This window comes from Haliotis rubra, unplaced genomic scaffold, assembly GCF_003918875.1.
Source record: "Haliotis rubra isolate DU_JTF1 unplaced genomic scaffold, ASM391887v1 Scf13, whole genome shotgun sequence".
NCBI lineage: Eukaryota > Metazoa > Mollusca > Gastropoda > Lepetellida > Haliotidae > Haliotis > Haliotis rubra.
Window position 1 is genome coordinate 1621943 of NW_025765225.1, and position 24524 is coordinate 1646466.

Genomic DNA, 24524 nt, shown 5'->3' on the forward strand with positions numbered 1-24524 from the left:
TTTCTGCGACCAGTTTTCATCAAATAAAAGTGTGTGATCCAGACTTGTTCCTGACTACAATTTCTGGGTTCCTGACTACAATATTGTTGATCAAATAATCAGTTTATTATGTACTGGACGTTCTCTATTCGGATTACGTTTTTCACACATCTCCAATGAGCGTCTATTTAATTATATGAAATATACATACGTATAACTACAGTTTTGGGGAAAATACTGATGATAATGATTCTTCAGAAAGTTACAACATTGGACGTCCTGCAGTGTTTTTCGTAATTTCAAAACTTTCCAGATATTGCTTCAGTTCCATTGTTAAGCCATATGCCCGAATGTAAAAGACTACCATATGAATTAATCATGAGTCACCAGTTATGCATATGTTTACTCAGACAAGAATAAGTTAGATGTTGCAACTTTGACGTACATTTCACGTGGGAGAACATTAATCGGAGATCCTTTAGGAGATAGAGATGTATGGGTATTTACAGTGCAAGGAGATTTCATTTCGAGCACACGAATTAAGTCGGAGGTTTCAAATATTAACGACTGTTCAACCACACCTACCAATCGGAAATCACATATCTCCATTCACACTGCGTATAAAAAAAAGATAATTTGTTTCTGCCGTCTCATATCTGCATCATATGGAGGGGTTCTTCCATAATTCTAACACATGTTTCAATAAGGAAAGTCGACTATGATAATTAAATATTCAAATAATGTTACTTTTGGTGCAGGCAGTGTCGATTATGCATTTTGAAATCTAAATCTAGTTAATAGTTAAGTATAATTGCTTCACATAACTCCTCCAAGAGAATTGTTCCATGGTTCTTATAAGTTTTACATGGTTGAAACATGATCTTAATAAGAAATTACATATTGCAGAATAACAAATGGTTAAGACCATACTATCTGGTATTAGCCTCGATTAGATATCCGTTATTCGATTTACGATGTCAAAAGCAAAATCTAATGGATGAAGAAGGTTCCGAATAGTCATTTATTCTGCATCTTTATACATGTTGAAACGTTTCAGAGATCTTTGCTGGACATTATGGTAAGTGGAATTGGTCTTTAAATCACAGGAGACGCATCTGTTGTTCGAGAGAGAACGATTTTACCATGGTAACTCAATGGCCAGCACAAAGGCGAGTTTCTTTATGATAGACATTATATATTCCGATATTTGTAAGAAGTGAATTAATACGCTGTTTTGAACTGCATTAAAGACAGCTTGAAACATTGTGAAATTATTGCGCAACATAACCAGCTATGTATGTATGGTGCTTGACGACAAACTTTAGAAGTTTGTTATTGTGAAATAGCAGATGTGACCAAGGACGTTTTCCTTTGACTGTCATCTACCTAGTGATCCATCCACAACTGTCTACTTAGCATTTATCTATTCAATCTCAGGTAGTGTTTACTGTACCCTTTGTTCCCACGTTGGGCGTAGTTCAGATAGGCAATTGCTGATGGTTCGATGCAGGAGACACAGGTGGCCTAGTGGATTAGGACATGCATAGTTATGTGATCGTTGGTTATAATCCCCGATTTGCTCTGACTGTGACTGGAGACCATACGAATGGAATGGGTTTAACTGAAGCGGTTAAAGTATGCGATCTGTATTAATGCCAGCTGTTCACCCACTGTAGTTGACACGCTGACGTTAAACCTCGGTATTAATTTGAAGCCGTTTTTTGTACGTGTGTATGTAAACAACAGAGAGCAATGTCAATGTGGAGGCATTCATGCGAGAGTCGGTGTCATGTAAATGATGTGTTATTGCTATTTAGATGACTGTGTGACAAAAGGGATGACGTCAACCTTCTTTATGTAAATAAATCGGATTTCTGCTGGGATTGGCAAAAGATAAACAAGGTATTTTGCCCACATATTTCACTTTAAAATCGATGATATAACAAGTCAGTAACGGTCACATAGCCATGGCCTTTGGGATTAATTTCTCACCAAACTAGAAATAAAAGAAACCAATGAAACCTTATCTGGCGGGATGGAAACCAAAGTATAAAGTCTTTCAATGACATTTAGAAGTATTAAACATAAAAGGAGGGCATTCATCGATGTCAACTTCTGTAATATGGGGAACACGACGTTTTGGTGGAGTTATTTACTCGTTCTTAGCGATGGATCTAAGCCAAACTTGAGTTCAACTTTTTACATCCGTCAGAAGTGATTCTACATTTGAGAATGTTTAATTTATAGCCTATTTTAAAACAGTCCAATTCATAAATTGGACGAAGTTACCAAGCAATCACAGTTGAAGGCCAAAACGTCACCCATTAGTAACGTTATTGTCGTCAAGCGTTAAATATAACGTCATTTCTTTTAATTTTGTTCTCTTCTAAGACTGACGGCATTGCTAAAACAATACACATGAAGTCTTTCCTTGTTTGTTCCAAAGTTAGCTTGGAGCTCTGAACACATATAAATGCATCATTGACACAGTAGTTTTGACATAAATATAACATAGTAACGTGAAATATTATTGCATTAAAGAAGAGCATTTCATATTGTTTAGCCTTTTGTCTTAGATATTTCATACTGAACTATGTGATTCCCAAAGTTATTGTTAAATATACAAAAGAAAGTACACATATGGTGCTTTGGGAGTATTTAGAAAGAAAACCAAAGTTTGAGTGAATCGTCTACGTTGGACAAAGACCATAAGACGCTGGCAACATTTGCATCTGGTGTTTTGGCAACACGTACACAATGTTTTAAAATATTAACATCGTGTTATGTTTTTTATAATAATCCCCTTTGTTCTGTACGTCCGTTCATTTAACAAATAACATTCTTATTTAAAAACTTTAAAAAAAAAATTCATTGTCATTATATTTGATGTAGAGAGCAGAGAATAGTAGCCTTCGCAGTTTTGCTTCACTAACTTTAATCGGTTATAGAGTGATATCTAAAGTTGTTTTGGTTACTAGATTAAATATATGTTCACCCATTATGAACTACATGTACCTCTTTCTAAATGCCTGGGCCTTCATTTTCGAAGCTCTCTTAGCGCTAAGATAGCCGTAAGTTAATATTAATGTATGGTACTTACGATTATCTTAGCGCTAAGAGAACTTCGAAAATCTAGGCCCTGTGTGTCTAACTGTATCTTTCCAAATTACTTTTTTATCCAAGCAGTATGTACAATTACATCAACCATGTATTCCTCCGTCTGCTTGTCTCATCACAAGCTGACTTGTATTGTCTGTCAGACAGTTTCAGAGGTTTTCTTGCATATCGGTCCACATTTAAAGTGAAAGACAGTAACAGAAGCAAAGTTTTGTAGCTCAGATGAAATGCTGTGAGGAGGTTACTGACACGTTTATTGGCCCTGGGTTTTAAAGGCAACGTTAGAGACGGTTGTATATTTTTTGCAAATAAGTTCTTAAAATAAATAAGTACCATCCAAGAGCATTCATGTGCGTGGCTTTTGGTATGGCAATCCGAAAATATTTAACACTACTCTTGTAAACTTTTTGGTATGGCAATTGTCAGTCCACGTGTTGTGAGTGAGTGAGTGAGTGAGTGAGTGAGTGAGTGAGTGAGTGAGTGAGTGAGTGAGTGAGTGAGTGAGTGAGTGAGTGAGTGAGTGAGTGAGTGAGTGAGTGAGTGAGTGAGTTGGGCTTTACGCCATTCTACCAAGATTCCATCAAACATGGGTGTACACTTTCTTTTTCCTTGCAGTATATTAGTAAGCAGCTTCAAATGTATTTTAAGAATATATTTGAACAGCTTCGTGTATCATGGGCATTCCCCATCGCCAATGTTGACAGTTTGAATGTGCGATGTAACTTTAAACAATTCAGTGAACGTGTATAATCCACTTAGCTAGGATATGCGAATATCATTGTGAACTCGTTATGCAAGTCAACTGATTTCGAAACAAACCCAATTCGACAGAAGTCCTCATTCTATAGTGTGTGTTTACTCTATTCACACGGCAGCGAATGGGGTACCTGGTAGGACGAACATGTGAATGCAATCATTCTTGAGTTGCATACTCACCATTGAGCTGAGACAGCCAATGAACTGCATATTTATTCGTTACTAAACTATGACAACAAATATTTTATAGAAAAGGTGCAAGCGATTTTCACGGGTTGTAACCACAAGTTTAAGAATCGTAAAATAGATTTCTTGTGGAAAAGGTTGTGTATCTTTTATTTCATTTTCTTTGCACTGTGCCTGTACTTGGTTGTCATTTACCAGCTCTCCAACCCACTGAGTGCAACTCCTAGGCCTTCAAATCAAAGTCATCTAAATACGTCACTCAAGCATCCACGGATGACTCAAACTCAAATCTAGGTTCATAAAGACTTGAGTCACACATGGACTGTTCACCAACGAGTTCACATATTCAGGCTATTTTTCTACGAGCATTAATAAGTAAACACAACATGATCAAGCGGTGTCCACTTCCCTTTATTGCATGAGACTCTTAAGAAGGAAGTAATTAGTAAAGGAGAACCTATAAATATTCTAACACTTCCCTTCCATTGGCCCAGTGCCCTGGTGGTTCTCAGTGGATGCTAGATAATAGGAAGTCTGCGAGGTAAGTACGTATGGGAGCAGAGAACCATGAACTGTCGCCGGTTGCCCATGTTTGGAAGTGAGTTTATGGGGATCCAGAACGACGCTTTAAGCAAAACAAATTACCTGCGAGTCAGCAAGAATGGGCTTCCTAATTGTAATGGATAGAACCGGTGGTTGGGCGTGATAAAAAGGGCACATACCATTTGGGATACATTTTTAGCCATATATGAATTATAATACGAACGACTTCCTGCATAAAACTAGTTCTAGCAGTGGACTGATTTCTACTGTATTGCGGTTTTGTCTGGATTGATGACTGTATTATAAACAAAATTTAGAAAGAATTGTGAGAAAAAACAACAACATGATAAACAGTGATATCCATAAAGTAGGCTAATGTGTTCACTTTAATAAAGCGTAATGTTCAGTACGTTTGGGCCCAGACCTTTATGTACAAACCTGATGTACCTGCAGAAAGGTAGTACAACTGTGTGCAATAATAGTAAAAATGTTAGAATTTGGAGATAACATCAAAATATCATATGTATGGACGCTGGGCTGTAGATATGCAGATAAAACGTAACGTGTGATGTATAGTTGTCTTAATTGTACATACGCTGGACACACAATTGATGACAGTTTCAACGCTTTTTTGAATGACAAAGTTTACATTTTCTTAAGATTCGGTGTGCATTGGCGTGACGCACTCGCTCATGACAACATAAACGGAAACAGAAAAGAGCAGTGTGTTCCGAAGTTCATTTATTATACTTCATATATGAAACGATGCATCAGCGATGAAGACTTATTTTCTCGCAGGGGTAGTCTAGTGATTAAAACGTTCGCTCGTCACGCCGAAGACCCGGGTTCGATTCCCCACCTGGGTTCAATGTGTGAAGTCCATTTCTGGTGTTCCCGGTGGTGGAATATTGCTTGAATATTGCTAAAATCGGCGTAAAACCAAACTCACTCACTATTTTCTTGCAATCAAGATGTATGTAATGAATCGTAACTGCGTTATCCTTTTAGAGACGGGGTCACATCTTTAAAATACGTACTGTTCTAAGGGCAGTATTGACTTTAGGCACAACTTATATATTTCCCAGATGAGAATTTAGTATATACGCCAAGAACATCCCAGCATCACCACCATATAGGACTGTAAAACGACATCTCATTAGTCCCATAATTTGTCTGCTGACATCTCACCTTTGTTGGACAATATAGAACTATATCATAGCTCCAACATACTTTTTCGCGACTTTACATTCAGATATCAATCAGAATTTCAACGAGTTTGTCTGAACAGACATCTTCACTGGTCTGTCTAAATCGATATTTTATTTTCAATTATATTGAATTGTATAAACAGACATCTCTCATAGTCTGACATTTTGTTTTACCGACAACTTAGTGATCTGCCATATTGTCTTACAAGACAACCTTAGCTCACCTTACAGGACTCTCTTAGCCTAGACCTTAATCGCCCGAAACACCGACCATTCCGTTACCATCTGTTCAAGCTATTTTCAGGTGAACAATGGACGAGCCTTTGTATGTTACTGTGACGGGTGTTACTGGTGGGGCGGAAACCCCCACCTATCACAGTATCGTCACTATTTGGTATCAATTCTTATTGTATAGGTACAATCACCAAATGAGCACTGACTTTAGGTGAGTTAATAATAAAACTGTGTTTTTATCTTATTTGTTTGCCTTTTGTTCCTTCAGGAAAAAGGGGCCGATCTTGAATACAGGCGATTTTGGAGTTAGGGGAAAGTCAAATTAGATTCTAACGCTATCCTTAATTATCTTTCATGAATTTCAAGGAGCTCTAAGGTTATATGATGACATATAGGTCTGATAGTCTGTTACTTTACCGTTTTTTATATCATTTGCGCAATCACTGAGCCCGAATTAAAATATAATTACTTTTGTCTGACAGTGAAGATCCGGGTTAGAATTGGTCTTCAGCAACCCATGCTTGTTCCAAGGATCTAACGGGATCTGGTGGTCACATGTCATCGTATCCCAATAGCCTAGATTGCTAATCACGCTGTTGATCACTGGATTGTCTGGTCCAGATTCGATTATTTCACAGACCGCCGTGTATAGTGTATAGCTGGAATATTACTGAGTGTATAACTGGAATATTACTGAGTGTATAGCTGGAATATTACTGAGTGTATAGCTGGAATATTACTGAGTGCATAGCTGGAATATTGCTGAGTGTATAGCTGGAATATTGCTGAGTGTATAGCTGGAATATTGCTGAGTGTATAGCTGGAATATTGCTGAGTGTATAGCTGGAATATTACTGAGTGTATAGCTTGAATATTACTGAGTGTATAGCTGGAATATTGCTGAGTATATAGCTGGAATATTACTGAGTGTATAGCTGGAATATTGCTGAGTATATAGCTGGAATATTACTGAGTGTATAGCTGGAATATTGCTGAGTTGTGGCGTTAAATAACAAGCAAAAAAAAAACTGACAATAAAACCTTTCTTGATCATCTCTGCTAGGAGAGTGGGAAGCCGCCCATACAATATGCGCCATAGCAACAGAATTTTAAGAACGCGATCTGTATTAGTGAGATGAAACAAGAACAGATCAACTTGAAGCACGTACAAATTGTCTGTGTGAAGTATCCACATTAGCTAGTAACATAAAACTGGCACAGGTATCAGCAAAACAATCTTGAACGCGACGCCCAACCTCAGTTCATCTCAAACTTGAAGCGTCTGTAAAAGGTCACACCAACGCCCCCTGATCGAAGTCACATTACCGCTAAATATGATTCTGCTGATACGTTGTTGCAATTGGTTGTATTGTTGGATTTTACCTTCACTGCAAATATGATGCAGTTATCCCATTATACCGTCTTCAACAGAGAGTCTTTGTACATTTGATAAGGGCACACAATTTACTATTTTTTTGCAGTTTACCAGGCAAACGAAAGTACACACCGATGTTCTATTCTTGTTGGAAATAATACAAACATGAAATAGTTTCCTATGCTGAATGAATGTTATTCGGTCATCATGGTTGTGTTTTCGGCTTTTAGCTTGCAGTTGTTTTGGTGACTTTTCTCCGCCGAGTAACGTTTTGATATCATGTAATCACATTTTCAAATGTATATTTTGTAACATTTGTCATGTTCCGGATTACACTTTCGTAGTAAAGTACAGACAGTAAGTACTATTTTTGTAGGTTGAGTCCCATTCGGGGTTCTAACCCACACTCTCAGAGTCTCAGTGTAAGCTCATATATAACATATGCTACAACTAACTACTTTCTACATGACACTGTGTATACAAGTATAGTTTCTATTGCTCTATAGTTTAGAAATCAGGACCTAGATTTTCGAAGCTCTTCTAGTGTTAAGATAGTCGTAAGTCCCATACATTAACATTAACTTACGACTATCTTAGCTCAAAGAGAGCTTCGAAAATCTAGGTCTGCATACTAAACATCGTCAGTAAGGGGAGAAATTCTTGGTGTTCAAAGCCCAAATATGTCTTGGTCAACATTAATATTAATAGCATTAAACGGTCTCGTTATTTTTGTGGTAGTTGTAGTTCTTAGATGTGAACTGTTTTAGCCTGATACATACATTGTAATGTATATCATGTTAAGACTCATTGTTCACAATCTTTAAAGGAACAGTTGAAAAGCGTTCATTTTAGCGACGTCTCCCTCCTTTTAAACACGAACTGGCAGTGAGTAAACCAATACTCAACACAGTTTGCGTCTATTCCTGACACCAGACCTTGTCTATTTCTAGACAACAATGACAGTGAATGTGTAAAATGTCAACGTTCCATTATGCAGTCACCTAGCAGCCTTTTCAACACAAACAAGATCAGTATGATTTCTCAGTTTTATTGGATAACTAAATCAAATGTTTACTTATAATCAGCATCGTACGCTAACAAAAAGTTATATAAGTATAAGTATGTAAGTATAATTTTAGAAAATGGAAAAGCTATTAATTATCATGTATTTAGAGATGACCTCGAGATGAATAATGTTTACAAACTATTAAAACATCAATAGGATCATTATTGGATTGATAAATAGAAACGACAAAAACCTTTCCACTTTCTTAACAAATCTCTGCTAACAGCAGAGTCTTTTGCAAAATGGTGACTTTAACATGAATACGTGTTGGTTTGACGCTGCATTCAGCAGTATTACAGCTGTGCGACGCTGTCTGCAAACAATCGACCACCTGCAGTAGAAATTGGAATTGGAATTGGAATTGGTCAAACAATTGTAATCAGGGCACAATTGTAATAAGTGTACCCTGGACTGTAAGTAGCACTCTGGTAGATCAGGAAATGTGCACATGTGTGTGTTGTTGTGAGAGAGTCTAATTGTGTATTGAAAAAATAACAAAAACAAGGTATTTCCTGTTAGCAAGTTTTCAAACATAGTGTTGTAGTAAGTTATAATGACATACGTGCATGAAACATGTACAATACGCAATGTCTACTCTCTCCAATAAATATGCTCAGTTGGACACCGCTGTAAAAGGAAAATGCTGTGTTCAAGATTCCAGAGTCTCTATTATGGAATAGGTGTTCCATGGTCTAGAGCGCAATAGCTGTATGCATCGTTGCGTTTGTGGATCTCGCCCTATCGATGTACACTCATTCAAAGATATTTAATGTAATACATAATACGTAATACAATTTTAATTCAATTTACCAACATTCCCCTTTGGATGCAAAGTAAGAAATAAGATTATTGAAAGTGATTTGAAGGAGGTTATTTTAATGAACGTCTGGCCAGAAGGATGTTTGTGTGATGAACATATTTCTACTTTGCTCAAGAAAACAGACAAAAAGAGACAAGTACCAAAATGTTACCCCTGAAAAACTACTTGATCGAAATAGTCAACATCAGCTTTCGCATTGTTTTGACTCATATTTTTGTATTTTTAATCATGAGGGAGAAAAATGCCAATAAGCAAAAATATACACTCTAATCAAAACTACATTTTACATACAGCTCCTACAAAATATAATATGACAGGAAAACTGAGCTGGTAGTGTACTGTAATCCATCTATATATCATCATCTACACATCTCTGGTTAAACATTGCTATGAAACCGTTAGTGTTTCCAAAATATTGTGTCATCCAGAACTAATCTAAACCTGTTTGACATGTGGAACACAATCTAAATCCCGAATCACATGATGGGATATTACTGTTTCATGACAAGTGTTGAGGTAACGCACACGAATATGCCCACACCAGAATGTTAAACATCTACTAAATAGTTTATACATAGGTTATAACATTGCGGCAAACGGCACTTGTAAGTGCTCCTTTTCGCAGATTCATAAGTCTTCTGAAGAATACGACGTGTGCTTTCCTGCAGATTCTTTGTGTGTATACCGCCACGTTTGACTCCTGCTATATAAAATGGATGTCTGCAACGGTCTTTAAAGACATATCTGTAGACATTTTCATAAGCTGAAATATCGGAAAACATGACTGAAAGGTTTGTTTGAAACTCGCCATAGAAATATATCGCGGGTGAATTTCACAAAATGTATGTCTAAAACAGTTCATATTCAACAATTAGTTTAAGTCGTTAGTCATAAGTAAAATTATAATAAAAGAAGTATAATTTTGCTTTCATTTAACAAAACAATAACTCACATGTATATACATACATACGATATGAATAAGACAATGTGTTGCCTGTAACGGGGATTAAGTTTATCACAGACAGTCCGGTAAACAATGTACAGGTTATTATTAACAGAGGTCAAACTAAACGTACAAATATGTGTATGATCCAGTATTGTGCAGGCGCAAGCACTATGGTCATCAGACATTGCTATAGGATTCAATGTAATTAAATTGCTGTGAACATGCACAGATACAGCCAAAACTGCAGGAATATACAGGTGTCATTAATGTGTTAATCATAGAGTAAACAAAGACGGATTTTCATCCACCGCACAGATATAATATATTCCGATTTATTTATCCAAGTGCCTTTAATATGCTGAAAATGATAGAGTAAACAAAGACAGACTGTTATCCACCGCACAGATGTAAACATTTTCCCATTTTGTTATACAAGTGTCTTTAACTTGCTGAAAATCATAGAGTAAATAGTAACAGATTTTCATCCAGAAAAATTGTCCATTTTTTATACAAGTGTCTTTAATATGCTGAAAATCATAGAGTAAACAAAGATGGATTTTAATCCACCGCACAAGTATCAACATTTTCCAAAAGATTTGTTTTATACAAGTGCCTTTGATATACTGAAAATCATAGAGTGAACACAGACGGAATTTTATCCACCGCAAAAATATAAACAATTTCCAAAAGTGTTTTATGCAAAAATCATTGTTCAGCAACATACTGTCAATTACATAAGATCCCCATGTATCGGAGAGTATCAACTGGAAAGAGCTTCATTGCGTGTTTGTGGATGTCTGAACGAATCCGTTGCATTTTGAAGTTGATTGATGTGTTATAGGCATGAGATTACAATAATTGCTACAATAATAGATATACAATTGACATTATTAATAACAGGTGATTAAGAGGTAATAAGATACAAATTATGATAGGATTTAATAATATATTTAAGATATGAAGTGATTAATAATGTTGTAAGGTAGGAAGTCAGTAGCGGAGGTAATAAACATGAAAGTAGGTCGTTGGAGCTGATGGGGGCAAGGTGAGGTGACTCATAGCTTAGGTAAGGGGAAAACTACTATACTATCAAGATGGAGCAGCGTGGCCGGGGAGCTTGGTACCAGTTCTTGGTATTCTACAAGTCATATATGGTTAGGGGAGAGAAACTCTGAAATGCCTCAAAACCACCTCACAGTCTTACAAATATGGTATTGGGGGTACGAAATAGAGGTGGGGGAGAGTAATTGACAGTCAGGTTATGGGTTATTGACCAATGGAGAAAATGGAGAAGGGTGTTGGCTGTGACGTAGGAACCCAGCTTTAAGCTGGAACAAAGCTCAGAGACGGGAGTCTGGCGCTAGCCTACTCTTGATGTTTGGTCACTAGGAATCGTCTCAGAAATTATCTTGAAGCACCAGCATTTGGCTTAAGACTGAAGCTTTGCGGCTGAAGTCTTATAGAGTGACCATAGAGTAGGTTGACCAGCAACACAGTGTCAATAAAACTATTGAACGAAGATCATCGTCTTGTGATTGCTGGAGGAACTACGGTAAAGTTCCAAGGGCCCCCGGGTACTGACACTGTACCTCTCGCACATCCCTTATCGTCAGGACCGAAGTACGGGGGTATACCGTAGTTCAGGTAACGACACACCATCCCAGGTGTGGGATACTGGCAGGTAAACACCATCTACCTGCCAGGTAAAGGTGCTGTCGGAACGCCTTGGAAAGATGTGTTCACACGTGTCCCCGAGACACCATACAAACAATATCATTATTTGGAATACTAAAAAAGAAATGTCTTAGCTCTCTATAATTGGCATATCAGCGTTCATACTCATTCTCATAATCCTTGAATATCAATTGCAACTTCTGAAAGTAATGACGCCACCCATTTGATCCCACTTTTAACACGTGTGCCAGTTCCTCTGGTGTTTTCTTTATGGAACTTATATATTTGCGTTGAATAATATTCCACCTCTGTTTGGGGGATTTAACAAAACAATATCATTCACTTATATTATGTTTGGATTATTTTTGTAAATAGAACTTGAAATATAATCAAGAGTCTACTGTTGAATCGTGCGTGTACAAGATATACAGATGTAAGATTATGTAGGTAGTTTCTGACAATGAATTATCTCTAGATCTGTACCGACACTTTGTCTAAGAACCTACAAAGGTCACCGTTATATGAGTGTTACATTCATTTGTATCGTGGGAAATAACAGAATTGGCTTCGGCAAAATTATGCCTATGCATCTTACACAAAATATTACTTGGCAGTAATAAATGTCACATGACTGAGATTAAATTAGTCTCACGCCAACCCGGACTATGGCAATTATGATAACGTTTGTTATTTCTGCATTTACAGGCCTATAAATAACAAACACATATCGATGATTTATATATAGTTCATGCTTTGATTTCAGATAAATGCATTTCCGATAACTTTGGAAAATATAGTCTTGATCCTTATTATAAAATCTTTATATGAAGTCAGACAATTTGTATCTGATGTTACAACGTTAAAAGTTGAGATGAAGCATGCGCTAAATTATCGTTAGAATTTTCATAATTGTTATTTATATCATGATAAGATTTATGTTCGTTTTGCATATTAAAACGATGACGATAAATATGATTACCAATACAATAAACAAATTTCTGACAATTATTTAATTTGTAGTTTGACTGCAGTGATCCAAAAGATACACAATATTTTGTACAGAGGTAATATTCCTTCTACAGTCCACTGTAGTTTATTAGAATGCGAAACAAAGATGCACCTGCCACCAATCAAATGTTGCGCAAATTGCTGCCGTCGTGTCTCTCACTTGATGGAAGTGATACTCTTCTCCTTCTGCCCAAGCTTGAACCCTGAGATGAGTGTAGTCAGTATGAAGCAGATGGCTTTGTGATAGATATCAGCCATGTGGGCGGAGTATCTGTCCCCGAGTGTCTCCTTCACTGCCATGAGGAATGGTTCCCGGATGAGCTAGAGGAAAATGAAGCATTTGAGTTGGAACATGACACTAAGGAGTGACAAACTAACACATGAGACATAAGTCTGCATATTTGAGATAAAGATAAGGACAAACTGTATGGATGAACAATGTCAACTTGCCTGATGTAACGCAAATTGCGCTTGCTTGACAACGATATAAAGAATATATTTATTCACCTGAATAAAGAAGTTGTTAATCCAAAAGGTTTGTCCTTATCTGACTCAGCAACTGCCAAAAAAGCCACTCCATATTATAGTCTCCATATTTCAGTTTGTATTTTCTGGGGGCAGTTGTACAAGAACGCCTAAAAACCGGGTCCAATTCCCCACATGGGTACAATGTGTGAAGCCCTTTTCTGTTGTCCCCCGCCGTGATATAAATAAAGTGCCGGAATATTGCTAAAACGGCGTAAAACTAAACATGCTCACTCACTCATTGCATTTGCTGCTGACAGACCTGTAGTGAGTGGGTTGGGTTTTACGTCACTTATTCCAGCAATATCACTGTAGCATGTCTGCAGTCATTTGTAGAATGAAAAGGAATAATCCAATATTGTTCATTCATACTTTAGTGAGTGAGTCGGGTTTTATGCCGCTTTTACATATTCAAGCAATGTTACGGGCTTCACACACTTTCCTCATGTGGGGAATCGAACCCGGGCCTTCGGCGTGAAAATCTTAAAATCTTGGGTTTTGTAGCTGTTAATTGCTTTTTCTCAACTCTTCAATATTCCGGCTAGTCAACAACATGAGTATCGATCCATTGGGATACGATGCCATGTGTCAACCAAGTCAGCGAGCCTGACCACAACAAGCATGGGTTGCAGAAGACCAATTCAAGCCCGGATCTTCATGGATCTTCATGGGTCCATAATTTCAGGGCATACATGGGTTGCAAAATGAATTGCATAAAGACATGGCAGTACCCTTTGTTGGTCGAAAGCAGTCGCTCATAAATTGTGAAATCACGAGATAAAGACGAAATTACATCCTGACTAGACTATTGACATTTAGGCCTCTGGCGGGATACTGGGAATCACATCAGAACGTTTACATGACAATTAGATGGACATCTTCATGGATTATATATGTCACGACCTAAGACATCACGCTGGTTCTTTATCGTGTCTTTACAGTCCAAATGGACATTCGAGTGAACGAAAACGAGCGTTAATAATTATCACGATACACGAGTTTTTATCTTACTTAAGGAATATCATTCGCAAGCGTTTGCTTTTCTTTATGATTTGTTCCGACAAGAATACAAGAAAATAATATGAAGAGGAACCGTCACGTTTAGTCATACATATACATGGGTAAGCTTTTGCACTAGAGAAATATTGGTTTTCTGGACATGGTCAGATGAATGATGAATGAATAATAGTATGTTTAAGAGTGAGTTTTCGGGTTATATGACGTCATGTAAACTTATAATGAATGGATACGTGAAATCTTGTAGTTCTAAGACGTTCGCAACTTTGGTTAAATCTGCGGGCAGGAATATGGTGCAGAGAAAACTAAACAATAATCACCCGAATTAATCAGGGATTATAACCGACGAGTTTAGGATTCTGGCACGCAAGATGGACACAAAATCAGATGTCAACAAGTGCCTTGGCTTCAAGATCCCCTTGCTAATTAAAAGTATTCTGTCCATCCTTACGACAACAAACCCGTTGTAAGAAGCGAATATCCAATACAGCAAATTTCATCAACATCAAAAATCGATAAAAGAATAGTTATCTTGCTGCAAAATACTACAAGTGTCAGTTTTGAAAAATAATCTTTTACTTGTTTCATTTATTTATAACTCGAAAAGGATTACGATATGTAAGCATGATGCTATTATCTAAACTGTAAACCAATCAGCATCCACGGATGTAAACATGGACATTTGCTTGTTGGAGTGTTGCTTAACACTGTATCAACATTACAGCTAATAAATACTCAAATCAGGCCCAGAAAATTCAGTAAATGACAGTATCGATCTACTAAATTGGGATACGATCCGTTTAGGAATCAGCAAGCGGACCCATTTTGTTTTTGGGTAATTCATGTTTTTTGCTTATTGTCCCCCAAAGGGCAATTGTTTTGGCTCTTTCCACCCAATTACACATTCTCCTTAAACCAATCGATATTCGGCCCATAGCTGATCAGCTTGTTCACATAGGTGCCGTAGTCATCATTGTTGTGACGAGATGGCGTCTTCTTTCCTGTACACGACAGTACTTTCAGCTTAACGTAAGACGATTGCGGGGAATATAGTTTATTAATCACGTGTAGCAATCGTCCAATGTCAAGTTCAAGCCTTGGGAAAAATCCATGTAATTCGCGAAAGGCAGTCATTAACGATCTTGATCTGTGCAATATGGGCAATGCATGTGGTTAGTAACCACAATGTTTACTTAGCAACGAGTGTAATCGCAGCTGACATAATATTTGAATTCTAATACGCTAATGTAATGAGTGATGTCGTGATAAATAGAGAACAGGAAACAATTGCCATGACAACTTCCAAAATACATTGTACATTAACACTGATTAACATAGCTGGAAATTCTTATTTGATCCGACAGGCTGCTGATAAATCGCAGTTAAATTAAAAACTTTCTAAACTAAAGAACAGGGGAACTACTTTAATATGGAAAAAGCAACATTCTGTGAATGCTATCATAAACCTTCACTCGCAAGACACTGAACATGTGCGGAAATGTTTTGGTTTGGTTGTTGTTTTACGCCGCACTTAGCAATATTCCAGCTATATGGTGGAGGTCTGTAAATAATAGAGTCTGGGCCAGACAATCCAGTTTTCAACATCATGAGCATCGATTTACGCAATTGGGATACGGTGTCATGTGTCAACCAACCAGAGAGTCTGACCACCCGATCCAGTTAGTTGCCTTTTACGATAAGCATGGTTTGCTGAAGATCAATTCTAACCGGGATCTTCACGGGTCCATAATTTCAAAGTCAACCACCCAATTGTAACAAAACAATGCTTGTAAGAGACAACGAGAAGCCTCGGTGGTCAGACTCGATGGCAGATTGTATGATTACGTGTCATATACACCGCTGGAATCTGTTGTTACTAACGCTGCCCCTCTCAGGTTTATCTTGTCCAGATTCGATTTCTTATACACCACTGCTATCAGGCTCCAGTAGTGATGATTATACCACATTTACTCGCTCAACTTTTTCAGAAAGGTGATGAAATGATATTAATCGTTTTAAAGTCAATCTAAAATTAAAAAAAAGAATACATATCTTACCCAAAATATTTCGGGATCAAACTTATTAAAACGCAAGTGTGTTTTCCCAACGTGCATAAGCATATCGATGACAAAGTCCGGCTCATCAAGCGACATCATTGCCTCATCTATTGTCAGCATCACTCCGCGCACGTGACTCTCCAGCAGTCCGCTCTCGCGTAGTTCCGTCAAGGTCACGTCTTTGTTGATGGTACTGAAGAAGTTCTTCACACTCTCGTTCTGCTCGAAGAGACTGGAAAACGGAAAGGAGTGAGTGAGTTTGGGTTTTACGCCGCTTTTAGCAAATATTCCACCATGTGGGGAATCGAACCCGGGTCTTCGGTGTGACAAGCCAACACTTTAACCACTAGGCTACCCCACCATCCCCAAAACAGAAAGGATATATTGCAGCGAGAGACTTGTGACTAAGGACATACGTCTCATATCACTTGAGAATGGGTGTTTACATGGTCAAATATTATTAGATCATTTTGTAAATTTCCGGATAAATACTTGATTAATATTTATTAATAATTAATTTAGAAATCAGTTCACAAAAAGATTAAATAAAACCAGCGTCCCAGGCAGATACAGAGTGGGCATGTCACAAGATTAGAAATATCAGTATAAAGCGACACATTCATTTCAGGGCCCCGTTTCACAAAGCTACCATAACGCTACGACTGTCGTAAACCTATGTTACAGTACAGGAGATACGGCAGTCGTAGCGAAACGATAGCTTTGTGAAACGAGGCCCTGGTCTATATGTGCGATGATTTCTATGACAGAGGCGTACGTGCAGCTTTTAAATTATTACCATCAATTAATAGGAACATATACAGTAGGGTGTCCATGACACATTCCTAATCATTACTAGTTGTGACGTCTCTCATGGGAGTCTTCATACAGCAGTTGCTGATGCACATGCAGGATTGATGTGGGACACAGGGGAGTAACCTAGTGGTCAAATATCTACGTGGTATAATGTGTGAAGCCCATTTCTGGTGTAGCCGTGATATCGCTGGAATATGGTTGAAATCGGTGTAATCTCAATCTCTAAAGTATAGATGACATTTGAATGTATTTCACTAAATTATTTCATGTCATTTACTGCAAATGAATGCAAACATGGCATAGGAAAGGATTATGTTCAGTTAAAAAGATCAATTGCCGAAATGACTTCGCGAGTTGCAACCTACAATAATGCCCTTATCCTGCAGTTTGTTTTGGTTTGATTGTTGTGTAGCGCTGTTGTCAGCAATATTCCGCGCTGGTCAGAGGAATCTGTGGCCGATATGCGCAACGAATCACACCAGATAGGGTGCATGCATGATGGCGGGCAATTTAACTCGCCGATAACGACAAACATTGTTGGGGACGTTTTCTAGCCTGGTCTCCATGGGGGTTAGCGCTAAAACTGACACTCCATCGCCTTTCGTAATACTCAAAAACGACGACGACTGAAATACAACACATCGTTATAAATAATAAATATTGCTTTGGACACATATGAATGAGATTGTAAATTACTTCACATTAGTTTGTTCAATAAACGCGTTATCAAGTACAAGTACCTGATAATTGTTTTTGAACAATAATAGTAAGAAGAATGAAAAAGTCACGAAGACAGGTGGAGCTTTCTTCTGTTGTGGACCGTTACTAAATACGAAAAAAGAGTCTCACCTCAGTCATGAATGCATTTTGTATCTACCCCCGTGCTTTTCCACGCTCAAGGACAATCAAGAATTTATATATTCAGTAGTTTGGATAGTTACTCTATCGCTGCGCAATCGGAATTTGAAAAAGGCATGGTTAAATGTATTGGACATGATAGCAAACCTCATAAACATAGTGATGCCGGTCTCGTCCATGTTTCTTGCTATTGCCTTCCATGACCTCTTGAGGAGGTACACTTGACGACCTGCAATGGGTATCCGCGGGTCATCTTTTACTATTACCCGACTCTGTGATTTCGAAGGTTTGGATTTGCCATTCATTTCCTGACCATTCTTGGAAGAAACTGCTCCGGAAGCAGAGCAACCCATTGCCACTGTAGGCTGTTGTTTGTCAATGCTCTTTAATAAGCCAAGTAGAATCTTGCGTATGGAAATCTGCAAGGATATGTTTCAAAATTAAGACGCTTTTGGAAATGTGTGGGGACTTAATGAAAAAATGGCGTGTTAATGTTCCAATAACAGCATTTCCCAAATGTATATGTCATCAAGCTCTGACCTTATATACATATAGAACGTCAGTGCAAAGGAATACCCGGTCTTGACTAGCCTCAGAAACAAACTTCGTTTGTTGTGAAAGGAAATTGTATGAAGGGATCGCTAAAACTATGTTTTAACACATTTTCAAAATGTTCGCGGAAAGGGTAAGCATGTCATGGCTCACCAGTGGTACCCGCCATCCACAAAATTTGCCTAAAAATGGACGTATTTCTGCCTGACACTGCACGAAGGTACCCCTGCAATGCCACGAGAGTCAATCAAGTCATCGATGGACCTGATAGTCACATTTAAGTCCTAGTACTAGCAATAATGATGAAATGTTCAGTCAAACTTTATAGACCCGTGAAGATCCGGGTTAGAATTGATCTTCAGTAACCCATGCTTGTCGTAAGAGGCGACTAACGGGATCGGGTGGTCAAGCTCACTGACTTGGTTGACAAATGTCATCGTAACCCAATTGCGTAGATCGATGCTGTTGATCATTGGATTATCTGCTCCAGACTCTATTATTTACAGAGTGCCACCAAATACGAGTAGCTCAAATATTGCTGAATGCGGCGTAAAACTAAACTAAACTGAACTCAGTCACTCAGTCAAACTTTACCGATATGAGGTCAAATATGACGTTGAAATAGTGACATTTTTACAAATTAATATACTCACGGTTAAAGACTACACTGAATATGCCTATGTTAATAACAGGGTCTCCAGAAGACAAGGAGCTGTTGTACAGGAACACACTTCTTCTGTGCTGAAGATTCAGTGCCGTACAAATAGAGTACAGTTGAAACATGAACAATCTCAGCCGCTCCTATGTGAAAGAATCGCAAAGCTTATAACGTCTTACGACTTTAGAAAAATCAACAGTCTCACTACAACATACACTGTTCATGACAGGTCAAACAGGTCTAATGAAGTTGATCGACGGTTAAATTAGTGTATTTCATGGTTAAATCAGCAGTAACGGGACTGCTTCCAATTTGTGTCTTTTTTTGCAGCGTGTTAAGCCTTTCTAACACAGATCAGATTTGAAGCGCGGTATTACGTCTCAACAAAATTGACATTGTGATGTCTATAATAAGTTGCGAGGAAATTAGTTATTAAATGTCTTTTAGGGCATACTTCTCCGGGAGTCCAATATGGCCGTGAACCGCTATATGTAGCCCCTCCCTGTTCTTTTCGCCTATAAAAGACCCCAAATAGATTCTCTATAGCATGGGAAATGTCTTCACATGGAATTAGCTGTTGGCTTAGTTCATTCGTTGTAATTATCCAGGGAAAGAGGGATAATCTGCCAAATCGTTGGAATTAATCAATAAATGCTGTGGGTTAATTTCAACGTTATCACCAAGGGGTCAGGTGTTGAGTGTGTCAATATTACGATGGACAGCGAGTAGATGCTGAAATGTGGTCTTGTCAATTAAAAGGGGAAAGAACTAGATTTCTTCCTGTACCTTGCTACGTATGTTAATTTCACAGGGTCTTGTAAAGCAATGATAGACGTCAAGGCATAAACTGTCACTGACGAGGTCTTAGCACTATATAAAAAGATCGTTTTATATAGGGCTAATAAGACCACTGATCCTTTTACATAGTGTTAACTCCCTGTCAGTGACTTTATATACCTTGACGCCTGTTTTTTGCGTTACATTTCCCTGTGGTCGGTTTCAGGCGGGCTCAATTCCGCTATTAACAGTATCCCAGTTATTACAGAGTGTGGGCTTAATGTTTTGGGAAGGCCGAGACGATGCGGGTCTCGGACGTTTAAAACGTGTGCGAAATCCACGGGCATGGTGACAAACCTGGACACGTATTACGGGTGAACCATCATGCAAGGGAAGCAACTCTGCACACAGATTTGCGGCGCCTTTGGCGACTAAGCCACCTGTGCATCCCGATACGTATGTAAACACTGTGCGAAATAGCCACTGGCCCGCTAGCCCGTGGCTGGTAAAATCCATTCGGGTCAATAAATCTTCACAGTCACAGGTTAGTGAATTTTCATTGGGTCATTTTGTACATATATCACTCTCTCCTACTTGTTAAGTTATAACACACTTTTAAATCATGCATGATTATGGCCGATTAAAACTTTTCACCAATTTCGGGCTAGTGAACTATTTTGGGGTTTGCAACTTTTTGGCAGAGCTATCCCGACTGGCTAGCAAAATTTGGAAACTATTTCGCACACTGTATGGAAGCTTTAATCTCAGTTTAAGGTGTCAGATTCCTCGTATTTGTGTCTTACTGCTCCTGTCCGAAACTGAACTGCATAGGTTATCGATTCATATAGAATGAATGAGTGTGTGTAGCTTAACACCACTTTAAAACAGTATTCCAGTCATATCACAAACTGTCGGCTTGATGTGAGAGGGAAGCCTAGGAGCACCTGTGTGGGGCTGACAGATCAAGATCAGTCATCAGTGTGAACCAAGAATTCGAACCCAGGATCATGGATTCCCGGCTCGTCAAAAGAACCCATCTCAAACTCATTATACCTATTGATTTCAGGTGTTCACTCATTACAGACATAGCATATTCAGCTTCTACACTCAAACCACCCAAGTCCGACTCACAATCCCTGAACCACATTATTTTCCCTACTGCCCAGCCCTCCCTGCAGTGCTAAAGCCCCAAATGAAGCAAGTCTAGATTTCCTTGGGTTCTGAATTTCCCATCTTACTGGGTCTCCTTATCAATTTAAATGGGTTTATTTGTTACTATCAAAATTATATATATATATATATATAGTCAGAGACTAAGCGTTAGTCTATCTAAAACCACCCTTATAATACACTTTGTGTCTTTTCTTCATACCGCGAATGAGACACGAACTAGAAAAAGGCGTGACTCTTGTAGGTTATGTACACCTCGGATGGAGCCGCGGTCAGATTAATAATTCAGTGATACCCCCATTGTCACCAGATTATAATTCATTTTAGGCATATGCACTATATCATTTTCATTATAGAATATTCGGAGCAGGCGGAAGAAGCAGTTGTGCGGAATGGTTATGAAAGATTTCTGTTGCTATTATTGCTATTTCCAATTATACTCTCTGAGATGTCAGAGTTGCACCTGAGGTAAACATGTACCTGAGGTAAACATGTAAGCATGCATACCTCGTGGTAATAGAAGCCAAACATTTAACTGTGTAGATTTTTTTGCGCTAACCTGTTCGTCTTATCAGTAGTTGAGGTATTTGAATCAGCCGCAAAACTGAAAGTATTCGCGGTTCTACTGACCTTACCTGAGAAAGATACAGGTAAATGCAATTACGGTATAAATATATCAGAAAATGATTAAGATTTCATATGTATTCTGTTTCTTACTTTATATCATACACACCACTAACAGTTCCGACTGACATTGTATCGGTTATTACATGTAAGAGGATTCACATGGTATGCAGTGTTATGTTGAAGGATGCTTTCCACCACATAACAGGTACAACATGTTGTGTCTTGAAGTGACAGTTTCAAACGTTCAGAAAATATTTGTACTTCAGGTGTCCTAAACGAAGCCTTGGCTGTTTCCAGTGCTTTATAACCGAATACCATGTAATATATGATATCTATTGTTCACCACTGTCTCCTGCATTAAGCTAAACGTGTTACTTAATTTTTCACTTTCAAAGTAACGAAAACATTACCAACATGGTATTGGAATCAATAGTAAACTCCCGCACTCATCCAGTAAGTAGATATGTTCTATTTTCGACGTAAACCAAACAATGACGTGAATATTTGAGATCATACATACCTTTCACGCCTTCGAGTGTGTTATACGTGTATAATTCCAGTGATATCCTTGGTGGGCGAACGTTCTTACCTGTTGACATTAATTGGGATGTCAGCCACCTTGTGCCTCGAGGGATGAATCAACCAATATTATCACCGGCGATGTGAAACAGTCCCTGGATGGAAAACCAACCTATGAGCGAATGAGTGAGTGAGTGAATGGAGGGCGGGAGGAAGTGTGGGAGTGAGTGCCATGGGTTAAACGGATTTCCTATATATCATTAGTCGTTATTTTGGTGTGTCCAAAGGAAACAGATCCGTACCACGTTGGTGGAAACCGTCGGCATTGGTTGGGTGCTCACAAACCAAAGATCATAACCTTATATCTACCCCTACTGCCACAACACCCTGTAACGTTTAACGGGCGTGTTTCTGCACAGAGAATTGTTGACAACCAGTTCACCCCCAAATCTAGCAATGACTATATCCCAACACTCCTTCTGAATGAAGTCTCATTTATATTGCCAAATGAGAACTTGTTGCCAGGAAATGCATGTACATTATTGATTACCATACTATTAGCATTACTGACGATGAATTGTGCACTTCCAATTCTTCTTGTTCTTGTTCATCATTTTTATTCTGTAATATCTCATGCAGTAACTTATTCTATTATAGTTTCTATTAATAGTATATGATCGATTCCCCGGGCGGATCCCGGAGGCCGGGGTGTGGGGTGGGTGGTGTGGCGGGTGGGGGGTGGTGCAGGGGTGCCACTTTTGTCCTGAAAGTTTATTTAATGACCATTGAAACTCTCGTGAGAACGGTTGAAAATGATCTGTGCACTCCTCCTTTCTCCAAAAGCTTTATCCGCCCCTGGTTTCAGCTTTAGACTCAGCTCTGCATGAACGTTTAAACGGCAATTATGACTTGAAAAGCTGTGTTGTCATACTGAGTGTTTATAAATTATAGTATTTCAAACATTACTTATACCTATAAATAAGTTACATCGAAAAATTATAAACAGTACATGCGTATTCGTGCAACCATTCCTAATTGTACCCTTACCTTTCCGATGTCTTGAAATGGAAAATCGATCGTGTAGTTACAGATACAGGTCCGAATGCCGGGAGCAATGTCTGCACATAGTTTGTACTCGTTTTCCAAACAGTGTCTCTGAACCGTGCATCCTCTGAGTTCTACCCTGAAATCGATGCCAGTTATCTAACCAAGACATGATGATTAGCAATCCTGACGAATAAAGAACTCCCATACACGTTTAATCCTAATACACCTGTGTATACTCACGAGACAGGGACTGATAATTTCCCAGTATCATGACCAATGCGAAAGTAGACTCATTCATTAACGGCCATCATGCCAACGAGTTTCACGCCCTATCTACAGGCATTGATGTGACGTCGGATATATCAAGGGAATGTTAGTTCAAGGGAACTAAATATGAAGGGTTTTTAACTCTGAGGATGGGCGTATGTACTCAGAGGTCCATCCATGTACGACCCAGAATATACACAGGGTGTCCTAGATAATGGTCATGTTATCTACAGATATTAATCTGACGTCGGATATATCAAGGGAACTTTAGTAACCAAATATAATATCAAGGGTGTGTGGGCTTTAACTCTGAGCATGGGCGTGTATACTTAGAGGTCCATCCATGTACGACCAAAAATATATAAACATATATAGACATGTCCATGCCAACAAACCTGACCTTGTAGAATTTTGATAAATGTGTTGAAATCATTTATAATATTAAATGTTATGTCCCTTTTGTCACTAAGGCGTGATTGACAAGATCCAGGAAAAACATGCGGACCTCGCTCACATCCAAACTTGCATCCCAAGTATCAGTTTGTAAGAAGGAGTTTGTTCTTGAAGCCGTAAGTCTGGAAGCTCCCAATCTCATGATGGCCATTCGGAGAGTACCGTGTTTTGCTCCAGTAACACTCTCCTTCTGACAACCCTCTTTAATGTATTCATTTATTGATATCATAATAATAATAACAGTCCAGTAAATAGCACAAACGACATGTACT

The 24524-nt window shown here is 38.4% G+C and overlaps 1 protein-coding gene across 1 annotated transcript; it reads right to left on the minus strand.

Moving 5' to 3' along the window:
* Positions 1-11887: 11887 nt before the first annotated feature.
* LOC124267241 (non-symbiotic hemoglobin 1-like) lies at positions 11888-19489 on the minus strand. The gene is made up of 4 exons (XM_046702154.1): positions 19388-19489; positions 18330-18601; positions 16512-16743; positions 11888-13233 (listed from the first exon to the last, which is right to left on the minus strand). The coding sequence occupies exons 2-4, from the start codon at positions 18533-18535 to the stop codon at positions 13069-13071; spliced, it is 603 nt and encodes a 200-aa protein (XP_046558110.1). The 5' UTR covers positions 18536-18601; positions 19388-19489; the 3' UTR covers positions 11888-13068.
* Between the last annotated feature and the right edge of the window lie 5035 nt (positions 19490-24524).